At 35.0% G+C, this 21,124-nt stretch overlaps 1 protein-coding gene across 2 annotated transcripts in view; it reads right to left on the bottom strand.

Moving 5' to 3' along the window:
• Positions 1 to 660: 660 nt before the first annotated feature.
• efna5.S (ephrin A5 S homeolog) overlaps positions 661 to 21,124 on the bottom strand; it is a 286,728-nt gene continuing 266,264 nt past the window's right edge. Inside the window, exons 3-5 of one of the 2 annotated variants that reach the window (XM_018244333.2) lie at positions 10,180 to 10,245; positions 9,703 to 9,783; positions 661 to 5,045 (exon numbers count right to left, since the gene is read on the bottom strand). In XM_018244333.2, coding sequence (XP_018099822.1) covers positions 4,924 to 5,045; positions 9,703 to 9,783; positions 10,180 to 10,245 — 269 coding nt within the window. In that variant the 3' untranslated portion in view covers positions 661 to 4,923. The remainder of the gene's footprint in view (positions 5,046 to 9,702; positions 9,784 to 10,179; positions 10,246 to 21,124) is intronic. The other variant, XM_041580446.1, reaches the window with a different exon arrangement.

Here is a 21,124-nt window from a genome sequence, read left to right as displayed (position 1 = left end):
CTGATCAATTTCCTGACAGATGTCGGCCGAAAAATCGCAAGATGTACAATCATTCGAATCCCACTAACCGCGCGACAATTTCGAAGGATTGGTTGGAATTCCCTAAAATCGGTCGTTCAGCAAGAAGAATTGTTGTGTCTATGGGGAGCTTTAGATGCAAAAGTTTTACAATCAATCTTTCCAAATATTTTGTGCTATCTCGCACTATATGCTTACAGGGTATTAACAAACTATAAAGCTGATTCATCCAAAGAGAGTAGATTTATTTTTTTTATTTTTTTATTATTTGGACACACTCCTGTTGACTACCCAGTTCTTATTTATACCAATTATCTAAGTACTAGGGAAGGTGTGATGCTACCAATCATATCGCTTAAATTCAAAACTGAAGATATATTTATATATATATAATATCAATCAAATAAAGACCAATTGAATTTAGTTCTCCTTTAATAGAAAATCAAGACCCAGACTTTAATAGAAAACCAACACCCCTTACAATGTGTCTGCTTATGAAAATGTACAATGGATTACAGGTTTCTATGATTGGACAATGTTGCAAACAAACTGTTTTGGGAAATGATAATTATTGTAAAACACTTTTTTGCATGTTCGATAACAACAGATTGAGCAGGAAAAAAGTCAGATGGACAATTCAAATAAAATGGTGACAATCGGTCATTTTTTTATTTAAGTATAATTGTATGGACACGTGTATATACAAATACAGTTTATGATTTTTTTTAACATTTCTTTTGATTCTTATAATGTAAGCATTTCAAAACAGCACTTAATGAATAGTAATTGCAAAGCAGGGTAGAACAAGCACAGAACCACACTGAGCAGGACTTTCTTACTCAGATGCACACACAATGAGTGGTTTCAATGAGATGTCAAAAGTAAGTATGGAAAACAGATTTTGTAGACTCATGGGTAACCTTCAACATGCCAGCATCTATTAAACTGTACAGACAATGGCAGTAAGCGTATCATATGAAGATTTGTCTAAGATCTGAGAACCCTTGGGATGAATGCCTGGGAAAAACTCAGTGATGCCAAAAGAAGGACGGATCTCATTCACTATTTGAAAAGAGAAAGATAGAGCAGAAAAGAAAAGGGTAGACATTTCAAATAAGTGGCCACAGATATATGATAAGTGTTCAGTCTATAACATTTATATTAGGACATTATGAAGTTAACATAACATTGTCCAGTGAAGATGCAAATATTTTGATTTCTACTGATGATGGAAAAAATAGCAATGTTTCACAATGTTATAACATAAAGATTACATTTCTTGATCAATGCTTTTCTGGCATAAACATTAATTCATGGTTTTGATACATGGCTAACAAGCATGTGAAAGAGCACAAAAATGAATCCCCTGAAAATGATCATAAACAAGTCCTGCATAAAAAATCCCTAACACCCTGTTCACTCAACTTTCCAAAAAATACAGAGTGCTCTTAAATTAGACCTATAAACATTAAGTACAAAACATTGATCATTAAATGTGACGTTGCTCGGGGTTATGGTCTATGGAGCTCTTGTGATAACAACCAAACATGTCTTAGTAGAATCTCAAAGCTTCTTTGTTCTGTTTAGTAACAAATAGGATGTTTGTGGCCGGAAAGTCTAATGTATTAACTTACAAAAGACATAAGAATTGATTCAATACTTTATTATCAAACACTATTTACAGCATAGGTTGCTAATAATACAGAATTTAAAGAAGGTATGTTTTGTTTAACTGTATCCTATATTCTTTGCCATCTGAGAAGGTGCAATACAAAACAATATTCTAATCTAACATGAAATGTTACCTTTTGTGTTAAAGGATACACAGTATCCACCAAACAGACTGATGCTTAATCCCCTTCTTCAAATTGAAAAGCTACAGACAACCAGGACTATGGGTTAATAAATTACCCTTTCCTTGGCCTTAAAAGTTCATGGGAGGGGGAAAAGGAGAGAAAGTGAGTGAGAAAGAAAACCAAGGAGAATTTACCAAAAGTAGTCTCTCAAGTGCAATTATCAATCAAATTTGCACCAACCTTAAGATAGGTAAGAAATGATTATCTAAAATTGAAGGTGAAAAAAACCTCTAGCACAAGATTATTTTTATATTTGACTCTTTTTCTGTTACCACGATTTGACTTCTTCAAGTTCCAGCCAGTGACTGTCAAGTAATTGAGTGGTTTTAAGAATTTCTTTTTCTCTCCCTTAGAAAAGACAATTACTGTTTAATGTCCAATGATAAAGAAAAATAATTAAAATCAATATTCCTAAAACATAGTTAAGGCTTTTATTTTCTTAAACACACAACTTTATTAATTTAAAGGTGCAGTTGGCTTCAGTTCTTCTATTGACTGAACCAGCAGCAAATTTCCGAAATTTATTTGAACAATGCTCATGTTTGTGTTATCTTTTTTTCTTCAATAAATTATTTATTGCATTACCTGTTGTTAACAAGGGCAAGACTACCTGCCATGACTATATTAATAAGCCCTTGTAAAACAATAAATTCTGTTATTCCCAAAGAAAATATATTTTTTTTCTAGCCCAAGTAATCCAATGGAAAGTATAGTACAGAGGTGAATCCCATTACTGCCAAGGCCTTCTCTGATGTACAGCTGTAGGTTACTGGCTCCTCCAGCAGCCAGGTAATTATAATATACTTGCATCTCTTATTATTTCCACAATGCATAATTCTGTGCTTTGTTGTAGTTTATTGTATACATGTTCTAAAAAAAATTGCATAATACTATATCTTAAAGAAAGCAACCTCTGCACCTGGAGTTTTGAAGGCTCTTCTTCAATCTTCCAATGCATTTCTATTTTTAGGAAACACATTATTTTGCCAGGCAGAAAAAATTGCAGACTAGCTTTTACAATCCTGTTGCTTCAGGTCTATAGTATGTTGTTTTTACAAATATATTAAACATTTCATTGTAGCGGACTTTTTCATATTAAACATAGTCACAGTTTTTAAAAGCTTTATTATACAACATACATTTGGTGGATTTCTAATATCAAAGCCAAATTCTTGGTGTAATAAAAAAAAAAAACTCAAGGCACCCTGAACAGTTTTAACAATTCCTACAGTTCCTAACAATAAATATTACATTACATCTAAATGCTTCAAATCTCACTGGTAAGGTCTTTTGGGAGATAAGTGATAATTGAAGGAACAATATACACCAGTAGGGATGGGCGAATTTGACCCGTTTCATCAAAAATTCCCCGCTGGCGAAATGTCGCCGATGCCCATTAAAGTCTATGCGCATCAAAAAAATGTTGTGATACAATGAGAAATGCGCGTCTTTTTATTTTGACGCATGACGCTATGCAAGTCTATGTGCATAATTTTTTCGGCGAAACAAGGCGAAAAAATGTGCCCATCCCTATACACCAGTGCTCACAACAATATCCAAATAAAAGGGTTTAGTTTTGAAAGTAAGTTCTGGCTAAAGAACATTATTTGCATAAATTATAATAAGCGGTTTAACCAGAGATGCTTTGATTTTAGAGATTCCTATGAATTTGAGTCTGAGAAACAATATATAATGGATTTTGCATAAATGGGCTACTATCTGCAATGAGTTCAGCTTTATAATAAATAGCAAATATTCAGTGTATGTTTTACTAGAAAGTCTAACTAAATACCAGTCCCTTTTTCTAAAAAGAGTTAAGGTTGCTTATAAAATTAAATGTTTTTTTTATTTTATTGTTCTGTAGAAAAAAATACACAATTGTTAGAATGTTTTAATTCAAAACAAGGAATTGTTAAAATCCTTATTCAACAGAGGAACCCTTTATAATGGTTGAACAAACGCATACAGTGCCCCTTTAATATCCAAAAATATAACGAGAAACATTGCAATAAATTCTCTCCATCGCTAAAATCTTCATGAATGAAGGAGATAAACAGATGCTTGATTCAAAGATACATTTTTTCAAAAAAGATTGTAGATAGGCTTTTTAATGAGTACTCTCTTTTCAGATATTTCTTCAATAATTTTTATCTCCCAAGTAAAACAAATTTCATAGTGAAATGATTACCAGACATCCAACTGGCAGTAAAGTAAAATTAGAATTTGCAGAAATTACTGGAATTAATGTTAAAAAGAAAAGTGGTTTATAGCCGTCTTCTGTTCAGGTTTCCGTTGAGCAAGGTCACTTTATATACAAAATGCATGTGAGCCATACAATAACAGCAAAATCAACATGTACAGTAGCACCTTGGAGGGCTGTTTCTGCTTTGCGTTGCCTACTGGCAGCAACAGTGAAGTGCTGTGCACTTTAGGTTTGCTCAGTATATGTTAAAGAAAAACAAAAAAAAAAGAAAACTCTGTATAGAGAGTGCAGGTAAGAGCGCTAGTTAGCTATGGACTATTGTTTGTACACAGATAAATGTTCACTAAACATCTTCTGGAATTTGTGGTTTAGAAAGATACAGATCAGCTCACATCCAGTTCCATAATTATGACACTGTAGTTTGGAGTATGAATTTGTATTTGACAATGGGCTTCCTTTTATTTATTTTTTTTGCTTTATTTTGAATATGTGCCACAAACATTTTCTATCCATAAGGGTAACAGTGAATAACATTAGCTGATTTCCTAAAAATGAATGCAAGGGAAAATGAGAATCACTAGTTTTGCTATTAAAAATTTGGCAGAAGTCTTTTCAGCACTGGAACGATAAAGCCAAGACTGAAGTGTAATAAAGTATATTATTCTTTTTCTATTCATGTTCAGTGGAAACTTTGCGGGGAAACAAATCCAAAAAAAACAAAACAAAGAGCAACTGGAAATTAGCAAAACAAAAAGTTCTTTCCTTGGTTGAAGCAGTTAGTTGGATCTATGATGTTCTAAGATCCTATTTTTTCTTCGGCTTGTCTGTGAAGTACAGTACACTGTGCTATAACGTCAAAAGCATTGCCAGGAGAAACAGTGGGGTTGTTAAAAGCCAGTTGGGTATCCTCGGTGCTGGTGCTGCATTTTCACCACGGGATGGCTCAGCTGATTCATGAACTGTATCATCTGTTTAAATATGAAGCAGACGTTAAAATCAGTATTTATGCTAAAAATATCTTAACTGTAAATCCAAGCAGTTCTTTTACAAGGGCACTAATCCAGGATAGAATACAATGATTAAATCTGGAAGCATTCCTGGTATAGTCAATACATTATATATTTGGAAAATTACATGTATATACCAATAGATGTAATTTCACTTAGCATTATTAAACAATATATTATAGACTCATTAAAATTTTCAGTGTATAACAAATAATGTGTGGGATTAATTTAATAAGAAACACTGTAAATGCATTTCATTTACATTATATTTGATTAATCCAATCATTTCATTCAGACTAGCCTCTTTATTTTCATCTCTATATTCTAATATATTATACAGAAAAAAATCAATTCTAGAATGCATTGGAAAAGACTTCAGAAAACTTTCCAGCTAAAGTATACTTATTGTTATCTATAAATGAAATCACATAGCAAACCCATTTGAATGAATTAAATAGTTTTTTTTCCATTAAAGTAATTGAAACCAAAAATAATTTATAATAAATAAACTTTTTACAACATTTTCAATTTGTCAAAGCCATAAAGCAGCATCATTTGTGACCACTTCATTGTTTCCATTTTATAATAAAAAAATGCATATTCAAAATTTGAGATAACGTCTTATCCAAAATTCCTCATTTTTTATCAGTCTATAGCTTTCTGGGAAGAAGCATTCCATTTATTTTCTACATCAAGCAAAAAAAAAACAAAAAACACATAATATGGGAAAGCAAAAGAAGGAGAACAAGCATCTGTTTTGAATAATAAATATTTGGGCTGCTAAAAAAAGGTATTTTGTCATAAAAAAATCAAGGTTACAAATGGGTGTTAACCCCTTAAGTATCAGAATGACTTGACAACAAGGGATGTTGCTTGCTAACAAGGGAGGTTTTCTAGTCAACTACAAAAATTCTACTCTGGAGGTACAAAACGATTGATCAAAAAAATGTTCTGTAGTGGAGAGGGGTCATTGTCAAACAGCAGCTGCATTTACAAATATGTTAACATTTGCTGAAAAGATGGGGATTATCTATGTATAAATACAGGTATCAGACCTATTATCCAGAATGCTCAGGATCTGGGGGGTTTTGGATAATGGATCTTTCTATAATTAGGATCTTCATACCTTAAGGGGCAGATTTATTATGGGTCTAACTGAAAATTCTAATTCAAATTTTCAATTTTTTCAAATTCTTTTATGAATTTGAATTATGAGATTTATTATACTCTGACCTTTAAAGAACTCAAATTTGACTATTCATAACCTAAAACTTGTCGAGTTCATGTATAAGTCAATGGCAGAGGTCCACGGACCAATTTGGACAAGTTAGTAGCCTTTTTTCGGAGAAAAAACTTAAATCGAGTTTTTGAGTCAGTAAAATTCATCTGAATTTAATATTTTCCATTGTTTTTAATAAATAACCCCCCCCCAGTCTAATTTATAGTATATTCGAATTTAAAGGAGTTTAAAAAAACATGAATTTGAAATTTGACCCTTGATAAATTTGCCTCCCAATGTACTACTAGAAAATCATCCAAAGATTAAATAAAATTAAATAAATTATATATTAGTTTGGATCAGGTACAAGACACTGTTTTATTATTACAGAAAAAAAGGAAATAATATTTGGATTATTTGGGTAAAATGGAGTCCACTGGAGACAGCCTTTCCGTAATTCAAAGCTTTCTGGATAACAGGTTTCCATATAACCAGTCCTATACCTGTACATGTATATATTAACAAGGCTTATTCAAGATAAAAACTTAATTAAAATCTGGTTTTCACAATTTGCACAAATGGGTCATATAGAATGATCTTAATATTGACATCATATGAAGTGCCATGGTTCTCTCCAAACTCACAATTATCACTCCAAAATCTCTCAGTGACTATTTAGGGCAATAATCAACACAAGGAGACTCATTCAAAGAATTTCCCATTATGATCAGGGAAATAATCTGTGGCACAAAAGCTAAAAAAAGTAAGATTATTTTATTTTGCCATATAAAACTTGTGAGGTAAAGCAGTGATTTCATGTAATTCCATGATTTACCTGTAAAAGTAATTTGTAAAACCTAATTAATTTACTGGTAGTATATAACAATAAATTGTAGGCAGGGTCTGGAATGACATGGGATATGTTTGGTCATAATTCAGCACGGTCTTTTTGAATAAGGGCCTGTTATAAAGGCTTTTAAAAAATGTCGGAACCTAATTCTGCCTAATGTTGGCAGGATCCACCCCATGTGGGGGCCAGATAGCCAGTGGGCTAATAACCTGAACTATTTTAAAGGGAGGGCAAGGTATGGGGCCCTTTGATTTCATATGGTATCTACAGTAAAAGTACAGTAACATCAAAAAATTAAAGCGTTTTAAAGTAATGAAAATATCATGTAATGTTGCCCTGCCCTGGTAAAACTGATGTGTTTGCTTCAGAAACACTACTATAGTTCATATAAACAAGCTGCTGTGTAGCAATGGTGGAAATTGAAAAAAAGGCTATATGGAACAGGTTAAATAGTGGATAACAGATAAAGTGTGTATCTTCTACAGAGCTTATTTACAATCTGCTGTGTAACCTGAGCATTTTCTTCTTTGAATGACTGCCCACAGCAGCTTATTTATATAAACAATAGTAGTGTTTCTGAAGCAAACACACCAGTTTTACCAGTGCGAATTTTGTGCGAAATTGTGAAAATGGCGCAAATTCGTGCCTGGCGAATTAATTTGCCCATCACTACCCTTCAGATATATGATAAGTTAGATTGTTTTATCTGAAGACATATTAGACAGTTATTGCACACAATAAAAACTATTGCTAGTCAGCTGCAATAGCCACAACTGACGTAGGTATTAAATAACTACTGGCTATATGGGACCTGTTATCTTGAATGATCTGGACCTGGGGATTTCCAAATACTGAAAACACCCGTTATTTGGATCACCATACTTTGTCAACTAAAAAAATAATTAAACATATTTGTAATAAAACATTAAATAAACCAAATAGAATTGAAAGGGATTATTTAGAGATGGCCTACCCGCAATTCAGATTATGGATAATAGGTTTCAGAATAACATATCCACTACCTGTACCTGTCTAGAGCTAAAAAAAAGACATATCTAACTATATAATTAGAAAATAATGAATGGTCTGCTTGCAGTAGTTAAAACATTTTCCTATGAGAACTATGTTGCGGAGACACCAAGTTACTGTGGTTCATGCAAAACACCCAAGTTTATGTTAGGGAGCAGATTTCCCAAAGCTACAAGATCACAATGGTACCTTATTGCTTGAAATGCTGCTATTCTACTTCTGCTATATGGTATGTGACCTTTCATCTGCTAACATAGCCTTAGCAAATGAAGAATAAAGGAAAAGTGTGCACATGCAATTAACCAATCTTTTAGACACAATCGTATTCCCAGTAGAACAACACACGGACCAGGGTCATCCACTCATAGTAATAATAATCCTCACAATCCTCTCTGCCTCCATATATTCTAAATAGCATGATCCTCATAAGATCAAAAGTGTAAGTAATATATATGCCTTTGGTAATACATATATATATATATATATATCTGTCGAGAAACGTATAGCAAACCCATCAGATGTTTGATTTCCCAAATGAGTGCTTCTTACGGATTGCCTACTAGCAGATCTTGCACAAACTATGTCAATAGAATATATTATCCCCAAATATATCAGTAACTTGTGTCTTGACTTATATACTCCCTTCATTTAGTTACGCAAACTTATGAAACTGAACGAATATGTATATGAGGTCCTAAAAGAAATACATGCCCAGTTCCTTGCTATTTTCATGCATTCGTTCTATACAGAAGGTTAAACAGCAATGAACACTCATATTTGAGTGATTGACATTTTACAGTTTTCCTTAAGGTTAGAGCAACACCAGTACAAGCACAGCAACTACAAAAAGAAAGAAAAAATAAAATTTTGTCTCTCAGGCATTGCAAAAGCAAAAAAGCTCCTTTACACTGGTAGTTTAATCAGCCCAAATTAGGAGAAGCCATTGATGTTAGTATAACAGTTTGCGAGCAGCTTTAGCTTTTAGTGGTATATGGCTTGAGAAGCTCCCTTCATCTTAGGGCTCTTACTCACGAGCGTTTTTACCTGCGCTCCCCTGCGTTCCGTTTTTCGGCGTTCAGCCGCAGGGTAGCGCAGGAATAGACACATTTCATTTTTTTCAAATGGGGCTGTACTCACACAGGCGCATGTAGGCGCCGAACACAGGAAAAATGCAGCATGTTGCGTCTCAACCTGCGTTCGGCGCCTACATGCGCCTGTGTGAGTACAGCCCCATTTGAAAAAATGAAATGCGTCTATTCCTGCGCTCCCCTGCGGCTGAACGCCGCAAAACGGAACGCAGGGGAGCGCAGGTAAAACCGCTTGTGAGTAAGAGCCCTAACTTGAAATCTGAATAGATTTATATCTTACACACACTTTTATCAGACTGATTAAACCTCTGGTGTGAAACCTAAAGAATGATGTTAACAGTGGCAACCAAGGGAAACATCATGCAAGGCAAGCATAGACTCAAGCAACCAGGGTGAGACATTGGTTAAAAGAGATTCTCTAAGCATACTAACCTGCTGGTTCTAATGAATTTTCTACTTTGTCGTTAACATCGAAAACACGGTCATGAACACCTATAGTTTTCATACAGCTGTCTATAATAAAAATAGAGATAACAGCCAAATATGTTAGTGAGATCTCTTAAACTCCATAACCTTCTATAAATTTTTCTTTTTTTTTATTTGTTTTTCTCTTTTTTGTTGTATTTATTTATATATTTTTTTTGTTCTACAGGGCATCTTTCCAACTGCCCCACAGATTTTCTAGGAATGTTACACGAACAACATTTAAGAAACAACAAGTTAGCAACTGACAGGCACTTAATAAAGCTCCATGAACAATGATTAGAAAATATGGTGCAAACTAAACCACAAATGTAGAGAACAGGATTCAAACAAGGCGTAACAGTAAAAACTAGGATGCTGAGAACAATACACAAAAGTAAAGCATGCACTTGAGAGCCACTCTAAAGCAAAAGGAACATCGCTTACTTGGTGGTCGTACATAGACTTTGAGCTTTAAGCAGGCTCTTCTTCCGTTAACTGGAATTGCAGATGCTGAAACAAAAAAAGGATTGTTCACAAAATGTCATGATATACCCATGTTCTACAAGCTCTTACTTTTATGTATTGGATGTTCTTATTCTGCAAAGCTTTTTTCATTAGGCAAGTTAAAACCATCAGAGGTGGATTAATGACATGTGGGGCCCCTAGACTAGATCCATACAGGGCCCCCTTCTATGCTACTGCTGAATCTGGATGCGTGCAGATCCAGGCACACATGCACCCTTAGCTCTCTATATCAGGCCAGGTATGGAGCACGCCAGTGATGTCACTGGATTTGCACGCATCCAGGAGCATGCACGAACATACCTTACCTGCCTTCTTCTCCCAGCAGGTGGGCCTGGCCGGACACAGCAGAGCAAATAAAAATAAATATTAAAAGAAAAATAGAAATAAGTGAAAGAAAAGCTGGATGGGCCATTGATTACACTGGTCCCCAGGACACAAGATGTTGGTTTGTCCGTTGTTTTTCCCATAATGGGAGCTACCTAATTTCTTTTACTATAGCCACCCTCCTGCTCCCCACCCCAACTCAGAGGGCATATAAGCGGATGTAATGATCTAGGTGGGACCAGTATTTTCATTACTCCGATATACTGCAATCCTTACAACTGTGAAACCAGATCGGGATACATCATATTTTTAAGTGTTTTTATATTTCATTAAATCCCTGATTTTAAATGAACTATTAAATGTTATGTTTTATTGAGTGATTCCTTCTTCAACAGACTAGTGGAATGTGAACTGTTGCTTACGTAATTAGCACCACTTACACTATTGCACTTTATTAACTCTTTATTGTTTATCACAAGATATAATAATGACAACACATCAAAGTGTGGACACAATGAATTTATTTTGAATGAATTTATTTGCACTCATCAAAAACATCTTTTAAGGCATTAATTATTCCACACACAATCTAATTATATTCATTAACAAGGCTGTGTGACCTCGTTAGCTCTTCTTTGCAGTTCCTTTCTTTTTGGTACAAATTCATATAGCCTAGGGTAGCTTGTGCATTAATCTGCCCCTGAAAAACTATGGGCTTGTCAAGGAATTTTCAAGAAAAGCTTTAAAGAATTGTTCAGTATAAAAATAAAAACTAGTTAAATATATAAGCTGCGCAAAATAAAAAATGTTTCCAATACAGTTGCTTAGCCAAAAATTTAATAAATGCTATATATGCTGGAGTGACTGGGTGTCTAATATAATAGCCTTTTTCAGTGCCCCCATTGCATGATAGTTACCCTTAACCATCGAACAGCGCAATTCCCCCAGGAGTTAGCCTCCTCAGGTTTCACCCTAGGCAGTTGCCAAACCCTAATCCCTAGCACCCAAATCTCCTTCTATGTATGCCTGTACCATGTGCAAGGTAAGCAGTACCACACAGGTTAGTAGCTAGCCAACCTCTTGTAAACCAATTCCATGGAAAAATAAAGTTGCTGTGGGATTAAAGGAATATGCCAGTTCTATGCCAAAGGTACATAAAAAACATATTGCATTTTTGTTGCACTTCTTTTTGTTGTAGAATAGTAGATACATGTGCAAAATGTACTATATATGAAGCACAACTTGCAAATTGTTTCTACCATTTTAATGCAAGGAAATCTGTATGGCTCGGTTTACTTGAGAAGCTCACCTTTGCCCCACAAGCAAATGAATCAGTATTAAAAAAGACATGTTTAATCTTCACCTCTTAAGCATCTCATATAAATGTGCACATCATTTAAAACAATAGACTGCTACACAGTACCAGCTCTCTGTTGCACTTTTCAGCAGGACATTATATGGGAAATGACTTTAGAGACCAGAAGAAATGACCGAGAATTTGTCAGTATTCAGCCGATTGCTCTCACTTTTACAAATAGAGCACACTAACATTAGCAGAAATTGTCTAGCTACAAAGTCTAAGTTGAAGTCCAAAAATTGTAAGACTTCTAAGCTTTACGCAGACGTGGTTTACACAGAATATTTCATCTCTATCCATAACTTTTTCTCTCTGTCTGTAAGCATCTCTTTTCTCTACCTCATTTGTACTGTTGTACTGTATGACACTCAACTTCTTTTCAGCTATTCTGCGTCTCTCTTACACATATATTTGTCTGTCTCTCTTATTGTGCATCTCCTAGTCAATGTGCTAATCTCACTTCTATTGTGCTGGCTGGCTCTGGCCACAACTTTTTCTCTCTGTTTGCTTCTATTTCACTCTTATTCTGTGTCTCGCTCCTTATCTCTGAGTTTGGGCATCTCTCCAAGTTTCTCTTTCCTTCTGCGCGTCTCATTGTCTGTGTATGTACATGTATCTATCTGTTTCTTGCACACTCTTACAATCTTGTGTGAATGGCTCTGTCTGTATGTGGCTCTCTTTTTATCTACGTGTAGGTCTCTATGTCTGTCTTTAGAACCAACAAACCAGCAAGACTGTATGCTTGCTGTGTATTGCCTAGGGATTTTCCCAAACAGCCCGAGAACCTCCTAATATTTTTATATGACACAGTCATATCTAGCATAGTATAGTATGTATTATTCCTTCTATATGCCTCACTAGAGTATACACCTATAACCCAGATGTCATCTGTATGTTGACTGCTACATCTTATAAAATTTAGAGAACAACCGCCATCAAATTCACTTGTGGGTTATTTCTTCACTACCTAACTTCCCATTATATTTGCCAACAGTACATGTTTCACTAATAAAGAGGGAGGAGCCGAATATGTATTATTATACATTTGAATATTAATTCATAATTAACTTGCACCTGTTCCTGCAAAATTTTGCTGAAGAATTTAAACCAATGTATCTGTGGTCAGTAAATCCCTACTCTTTATAATTACTCTTATTGAAAAGAAGTTTAAGACTATATACCAATATAACTGGATAGAGTTTATGGAGTATAAAAGGTAATTAGGGCAGTAGTACAGCAGTGTGGAACACAACAGATGAACCTTTTAGCAACTAGAAAAGTTTCCTTGTTTGACCTTCAACTACTGAAGTCCTCTACACATTTCTGTTTGTAATGCAGATATAGAGGAAGGCAAACATACATTGTAATGCGGCCAATGTGTGCAAAGCTAAATATTTCAACCGCCTTTAAATATAAATGATTCCTAGCAGCCTTGATAAAGATGGGATCAGCAAGAATGTTTGCATCAGGATAAAGGATACTGTGTACAATTATAATTGATCTTAACCTGGAATTATTGTCAGTATATCTCTGGGAATTGAACACAATGAAAATACAATCAAACTATTTAACCTTTAAAGTACCTGGAATATTTATTAGCAAAATTGATTTAACTAATGTGATGTAAACTGATGTTACCCTGGCTTTCCCTGTGATTTGACTTTTGAGTAAATTTTGTATAATCTTAGAAAAGATATAATAAACTTTGTGTAGGGGATCAGACACACCTTCCTCTTGTTCTGCCTGTGACATCACTGAGCCCGGTTACAGGCAGAGGAGTGACCAAGAGGAGGAACAAGGAAGAGTCTGGGTTTGGAGCCAATTACAAGGGGTTACGAGAGAGAGGTTAAAAAAGTGCCCCTGCTGCAGCATCCAGCAAAAACCAGTTTGTGCAGAGAAGCTGCTGCTTCATGCTGTGCAGTTTTGCTTGAGAGTTCTGCATCTCTAGAAGTACAGAGAGAGTCTAAGCTAAGCTGCTGGAGACTCAGGAGGTGAAAAGAGCCACTGTAAACCATACTAAAAGTTAAATTCAAGTTACTAGAATTATCCAGTAGTCTGGGGAATTGAAGTAGTACCAGTATCTGTACTAGAACTGGCAGTGAGGTTACAGTAGAGGGCAGTAGCAATGGGCAAATTTATTCACCAGGAGAGAATTCGCAGTGATTTTCCGAGTTTCGCTGCCGGCGAATACGTTTTCAAAATTGCAGCGAAAATTGACTTTAATGGGCATCGGAATTGTCGCCAGTGTCGGCATTGTCGCCAGCGTCAGAATTGTCACTGGCGCCAGCCAAAAATATTTGGGAGAAATTCGCCCATCACTAGAGGGCAGGAAAGAATATGTTGCCACAAAATCCATGTAAAAGCCTGCCCTGGATCTTACTGCATTGGGCTGAAAAACTCTGCAATTATAACATAATTGATTTATTAAGGAATCTGCAGGAAACTTTAACTTAAAAAGTAACAATAGAAATAATGCAAAAAGAAGTGCAAATCTCCAGTCACCCACAGCAACTGATCAACAGGGAGCATTTGTCAATATTATTTAACAGATATCTGACTATTTGTCGTGGTTATAAGATTTGAAGCAAATGTTGCTACTATTACTACAGTTGTTCTATCTAATATGTCTAATATCATATTCTACATGAAATATTATGTGGCAAGCCCTTCATAATATCATAATGGATTTGTGACTCAGTATTAGTCATGAGAGTGATGGTGTCCCTTAATAAGGCAATCTCAATATACATCTAACATTAAGCAATCTTATTAGCTACTCCACACATAATGCACCAGCATTACAATATCATTCTTATTCCATTAAATCAAGCCCATATTTGTTCTGACTGGTACAACATGAAATCTGATTATCTCTTTTTAATATATTAACAAAAGCAAAACTTGTTATCATAAAGCACTAATAACACATGACAGGTTATAGATAATCTGATATAAAGGTAATAAGAAATAATGGAACATCCACCATTGTAACAGCTAATGCATAGTTACTTATAATAGAAGTTTCATCCATGCTCTTTTACTGCACAGTAGAACTAAGCATTCCTATGACTGGCACTGCTTTCTCTTTAATATACCTAATGGAGATTTTTTTTGTATTGATTATACTGTATTTGCAACAGGCCTGTCAGTGGTGTAACTACAAGTAATTGGACTGCACAGATAAATTCTTTTTAGGGACCCTCAATCCTTAAACTTCTGGGAAAGTCCATTGTACACATATATATTTACACATCATTCAGTACCTCCCTGGGACAACGTCTGTTTCTGTATTAAATCAAAAACCATTTGTATCTGTCATGTACAAGGCCCACAACCATGCCTTGATCCTACAAAGTATTTACAATATAAATTGTTATGAATATTGTCACTGTATGTCCTTGCAAACAAACATACAAGAGAAGGGCCTTCACTAAAACTTGACTGTAAAATTCATAGTGATATTTTTGCACAGATATGTTATTGGAATATATAGAACATGGCAGTTATTTATTGGCCAGTTATGGATTCGCGGCGAAATTCCAAATTTCACCATGTGCGAATTTCTTGAGAAACTGCGTCAACAATTTGCAGTGGAAAAATTTGCCAAGAAAAGACACCCATAAGAAAAAACACCTATTAGCTTTAATGCATTAGGATAAAAAAGTGGACATAAGAAAAAAGGCCCATTGGCTTTAATGCATTTGGAACAAAAAAAATTGTTGCGCACGTAAAAACAGCCATTGACTTAAATGCGTCTCACAAATTGTTCGCAAAAAAAAAAAGGGGACAGATTCTCTCATCACTACATGGCAGTGACTGTTGAAAACACTGTGCTAAACCCAATGTTTTATGTATTCAAAAAGACATGCCTAAATTTAGAAGATATCTGAATGGAAGTAGTCCATCGGATGTAACTACAATCAGCGCATAATTATTATAATGTTATCGGTTTAATTATGGGTCAAGCTAGGTTTATTGTGAAACATAATGGTATGATATTTATATAAACAAAAACAATATAAAACTTCCCCAAATGGCGATATATCAATGAAAGCGTAGGGATGTTAGAAAAAGGTTGGGGTGTTGAGGAAGAGAGCAATCTATAATAATATAGTTTATGTTGGTGCCAAAAAATATGTATATGTATAGGTACTACTACAAAACTAATTAATAATTCAAAATCGATTATTAAAGTTAATCATGGAGAATATACTCACAATTCACCCCAGTCCTAGGGTGTAGGTCCGAGTCAACATTTCAAAAAAGGAAAATGTGAGTATCCCCCAAAATAATGAATCAATCAATTAAAAAATTGAAAAATTTATTAGGACATCAGAGCAAGACCTAATGTGTTTCGTGCCTGCTGGGGCACTTACTCATAGGTGTTGAGGAAGATACAGTAAAAAAAGCCTATATTGTCAGTTACTTGTACTTAAATTGAATGTGTTTAATCACAGTATCAGTACTTTTCTAGTACACATCACAAATTTTTTATGTACTAGAAGGAGCAACTGAGCAGCAGGGAACTCAACCCACGGTACATCTTAGTGAAACACTTGGAGATATCTATACAAGTCTATAGAGGGATCTCCCACTGAAACTCAACCTATATATACACGATCTCCATGACGAAAATTTAGTTATACTTCCTTTAAGCTTTCTAAATGAGCCAAACTATGAACTGTTTGTAGTTCAATGTTGAGGTTTAACAGCTTTGGTTGCACTCCAATATTATTCAAATTCTTATGTTTTGTCCTCACTGGAATCAATTGTCCAGATTGTTAATCCCCATTTACAATATGATTCAGGGATTATTCATTCAGAGTTCAGTGGGGTTTAAGGAGGTGTTCAAGGCAGTCTTTGCAACACATTCTGCTAAAATGATGTATGTATCGGACAAATGGGAATTGGGAAAATATTGGACTAGTGGAAATATCTCTGGATTCCCCATTTCAGGTTTAGTAGATCTTACCTTGAGTCACATTTAACTGGCAATAGAATTAAAAAAACCAAAACATTTCTCCATTGCTCCAAAATGTCAGCCACAATATAAATATGTTCAGAGAAACTGGTATTTTGGTGTTTTGGGATTTAATTAAAGTTTTCGTTGCTGATTTTATAATGGGGTTAGATATTGTGGCCAAACCATATGCATAAAAACAATGCTGTTTTTATTTTCACCAAAAAAGCAACTGAGGATAAGAGCAATTGTTTTTTTTTACTGTTTTTATTTCTCCTACCCAGAGCATGGCATAATACTACTTAATATACTGAACATATATATGAAGCAAGGAATTTAATGGGTGCTCAGCAGTCTAAGTAGAAATCACAATATTTTGTTGTTTTTTTTTTTTAGTTTTGCAAAACAAAATGAAGTTGGTGCTTTATTTTTCATTTATCGAGTACATATGGAGCCGTCGTAAAGTTCGCACGGGCCATTGATGTTTTCGGAAATTGCAGGCTATAAAAGCAGAGATAGAAAACAGCATACTTCACCATATAATACAGCGAATATGTTTATGCTCTAATAGTAAAAGGAGATGGGGCAGAAAAAAAGATTACTTTAGGATTGCCTTGAACTTTACATTTAATTGTGCATAATTTTCTTGATTCTAGAATCTGTAACACCGCGGTTGTGGTGCACCAAATGTTGTAAAGTAAAACATAAAGGCCTTGCCATTTCTATATATCAGAAAATGTATATCCTGAAACTTTGCTATGTTATACTGTAGGCGAATTGCAGTGCTGAAGAGCCCTTACTGCTTCTGCTTTTCTACACAGTCTAAGTGACTGTGCTTGGGTCTTTTTATTGTGTGCTGAAAAGATCATTTCCATTCTTCTCTAGGGAAGTCAGGCCTCCTGTAAGCTAGCTTCTTTGTTATGAATATGGAACAGATGGAGATGAATCTATCAGCTCTGCTGGAACAAAAGCACTTACAACCAAGCTCTATTAAAAACTCTGTTTTGCTCTTTGATACCAGAAGCTCTTTGTGAACTGCTGTGACGTTCCGATTCCATAAAAATAGTTCCTTATTAAAGTAATATCACCTTCACTTGCAAAAGAGTTCTCTCAGTCCTCTCATTATGCCTGGGTTTATTCATTATGAAGAGAACATATAAAATGTACTGTTTATTGCCAAAAAAAAATGTCCATTAGATAAACAACCTCTGGAATGATCAGTAAAGTCAAATGGACATTATTTCTCACATTAGCTAGAACAGCATGATTTTGTTACATATTTGTGCTTGTGGCTCTATAGGATTTTAATGTAATTGAAAGTCTAGCACATTTTTGCAATACAGCACACACTGTAAAGATCTTTCCCAAGGAATTTACAGTAAAACATGTTTCAAGACTTTCAAATACACTTGAACACAGTTTCTAAGATGAGCCAAGTCGTTTGCAATATACAAATAGAGGGCCCTATAACTCTGCCCTATAACTCTGATTAAGAGCGGACTAAATAAACATGAAGAGCTGCCCACCCCCCTGAGAAATCTGGTTGATTGCACTGTACTTGCAGAAAGAACTACTTCTACAGTAGATAAACAAAAGGAACACCAAGAGCCCCAATAGTGTAATATGTATTGGTAAGGGATAATGAAATAAGAGTAGATAACATATACTCACAAACCAAGGTTACCAATAGGCAACCACTGTAAAGGCAGGTGGGGAGATTGTCCTGACCCCACTCAGGAATAAGAAGTCGCTCTCTGTAGATAGAAAAAAGGGTATCAACCCTCCACCCAGGGTGGACTTAGTATTGTATAAAAAGAACAGAGGCGCCAAAAGAATAAAAGGATATAAACGAGTTTAAAAAACAAAACTTGGTAATCAGAGGAGGCAGTAGTGGACTTACCTCCTCCAAGCAGACACAAAACGACTGTAATTAATGAACTCCAATCAGTACAACGCGTTTCACACCAACCCGAAAATACTGTAGTTAGGGAAAATCTTGCTTCCCTGAAATTGACCTGTGTGACCTAAAGCAGCGAATCAGAGCTGTAACTCCTATGTTTATTGCCTGAAGAAGCGGGTCTGAGCCCGTGAAACGCGTTGTACTGATTGGAGTTCGTTAATAAATTTTGACTGCTTAATTACAGTCATTTTGTGTCTGCTTGGAGGAGGTAAGTCCACTTCTGCCTCCTCTGATTACCAAGTTTTGGTTTTTAAACTCCTTTATATCCTTTTATTCTTTTGGCGCCTCTGTTCTTTTTATACTTCTACAGTAGGTGCTTGTGTTACAGATTGTACGGCAGATTGGGTGTCAAATATCTAAAGGATTACAATATTGATTAGCTTCTTGACTCTAAATGAAAGTCACTTATACTCTGCAGATTAACAGAATATTATTGATGATCTGCCCACGTCAAATAACCTCACAAGCTGTGATCAGTAAGATTAATATGTTATATTTGTGACATTTTATCATTTGTGAGAATATACACCAAATTTAAAGAACTTGATACATTCAGACAGCAACCACTTGGGAGAGTGGTGATTACATCACTTGCAGCTCACTGATATGTGCAGTATTAATAACTCTGCCTGGGCCCTATTCCCCTGGGGTGTTGTGTCCACAAATGCCACAGGGGAACCCAGGAAAAACTGCCATGCCCTGGCTGGATGACGTTCCACTGTATCCTAGTCTTGTGTGATATTCATCACAGAAGGCTGAATGGATGCAATGGTGCTTCCCACAAGGAGCCACATATTGATTGGCATGGGTTTAGGGCTCAAATAACAATCATGATTAGCATTAATGCCTGCTCAGATAGAGCTTTGTATTTGAAATTGAGCTTAATAGGCTACAAACAATGAGTAGAAAAAAAATGGCTGCAATATTCCATTGGTCTCATTTAGTGAAAGGAGTGCATGGTTGAGGAAGCATATACTGTACACATATTATAGGATAGAGCTCTCTGTCTGTGTGGACCTCTGCTATAGGTCCTGAATATATGCAATTATAATTACAATCACACATATTTTTATTAGGTACACATAATTAAGCAATACAACATCATATCATAGCAAGCAGCAGCATTGCCTTAGTGCTCCATGGCCCAAAAGTTCCATCCATGTGTGCAATGCTATGCGTTTGTAATTATTAGAGTCTTCTTGTTGCCCCTGGTAAAATGTCATTCAAGGCAAGGTTCTCCCCTGTTAGTGCCCCAAAAACTGTTAACCTATCTAGCAGATGTAATCCTTACAGGTGTTGGCACAATAACAACTTATTATTTATATTATTATTATTATTACTTATTATTATTATTATTATTATTATTTCTTCTACATTTTTTTAAACTTTCCAATTAAAATATAGTACAGGTATGGGATCCATTATCAGGATACCCATTATCCAGAAAGCACCTAATCATGGTCTTCCATAAACTCCATTTTATCCAAATAATCCAAATTTTTAAAAATGATTCCCTTTTCTCTGTAATAATAAAACAGTACCTTTTACTTGATCCAAACTAAGATTTAATTAATTCTTATTGGAAGCAAAGCACATTTATTAAAGGTCGAATTTTGAATTCATGTGAATTTTTTTTTAACTCGAACAAATTTGAATATACTCGAAATTCGATTGGGGGTTATTTAATAAAAAATCGAAATATCTAAAACGCCAACTAATATTACCGACCTGAAAACTCTAATCAAATTAGACTAAACTCAATTCAAGTTTTTTCTCCTGAAAAAAACCTTGAATGTTGGGAAGGCTACTAACATCTTCAAATTGGTCACTGGACCTCTCCCATTGACTTCTACATGAACTCGGCAGGTTTTAGGTGGCAAATAGTCGAATTCTAATTATTAAGGTGGCAAGGTTTGATAAATTTTAAAATTCGAATCAAGTTTGGATTATTCACAATTCGAATTTGACAGTTTTGAAAGATTTTCAATTTGACCCTTAATAAGTCTACCCCTTAATATTTATATCATGTTCTAGTAGACAAGGTATGCAGATCCAAATTATGGAAAGATCCATTATCTGGAAAATCCCAGGTCCTGAGCATTCTGGATAATAGGTCCTATATACTGCATGTACTATCCTCACTATCCTGTGTGCTTAACATTATATTATCTATTTCTGAATAATTAAATGCACTAAATAGTAAGAGAAATATGTACAGTTACACCAAAAAATTAAAGTATATCAAAGTAATGTAAATATAATG

The sequence above is a fragment of the Xenopus laevis genome, chromosome 1S, assembly GCF_017654675.1.
Source record: "Xenopus laevis strain J_2021 chromosome 1S, Xenopus_laevis_v10.1, whole genome shotgun sequence".
Taxonomy (NCBI): domain Eukaryota; kingdom Metazoa; phylum Chordata; class Amphibia; order Anura; family Pipidae; genus Xenopus; species Xenopus laevis.
Note: the sequence above shows the minus strand (reverse complement) of the source record. Positions and strands in the feature narration are given on the sequence as shown.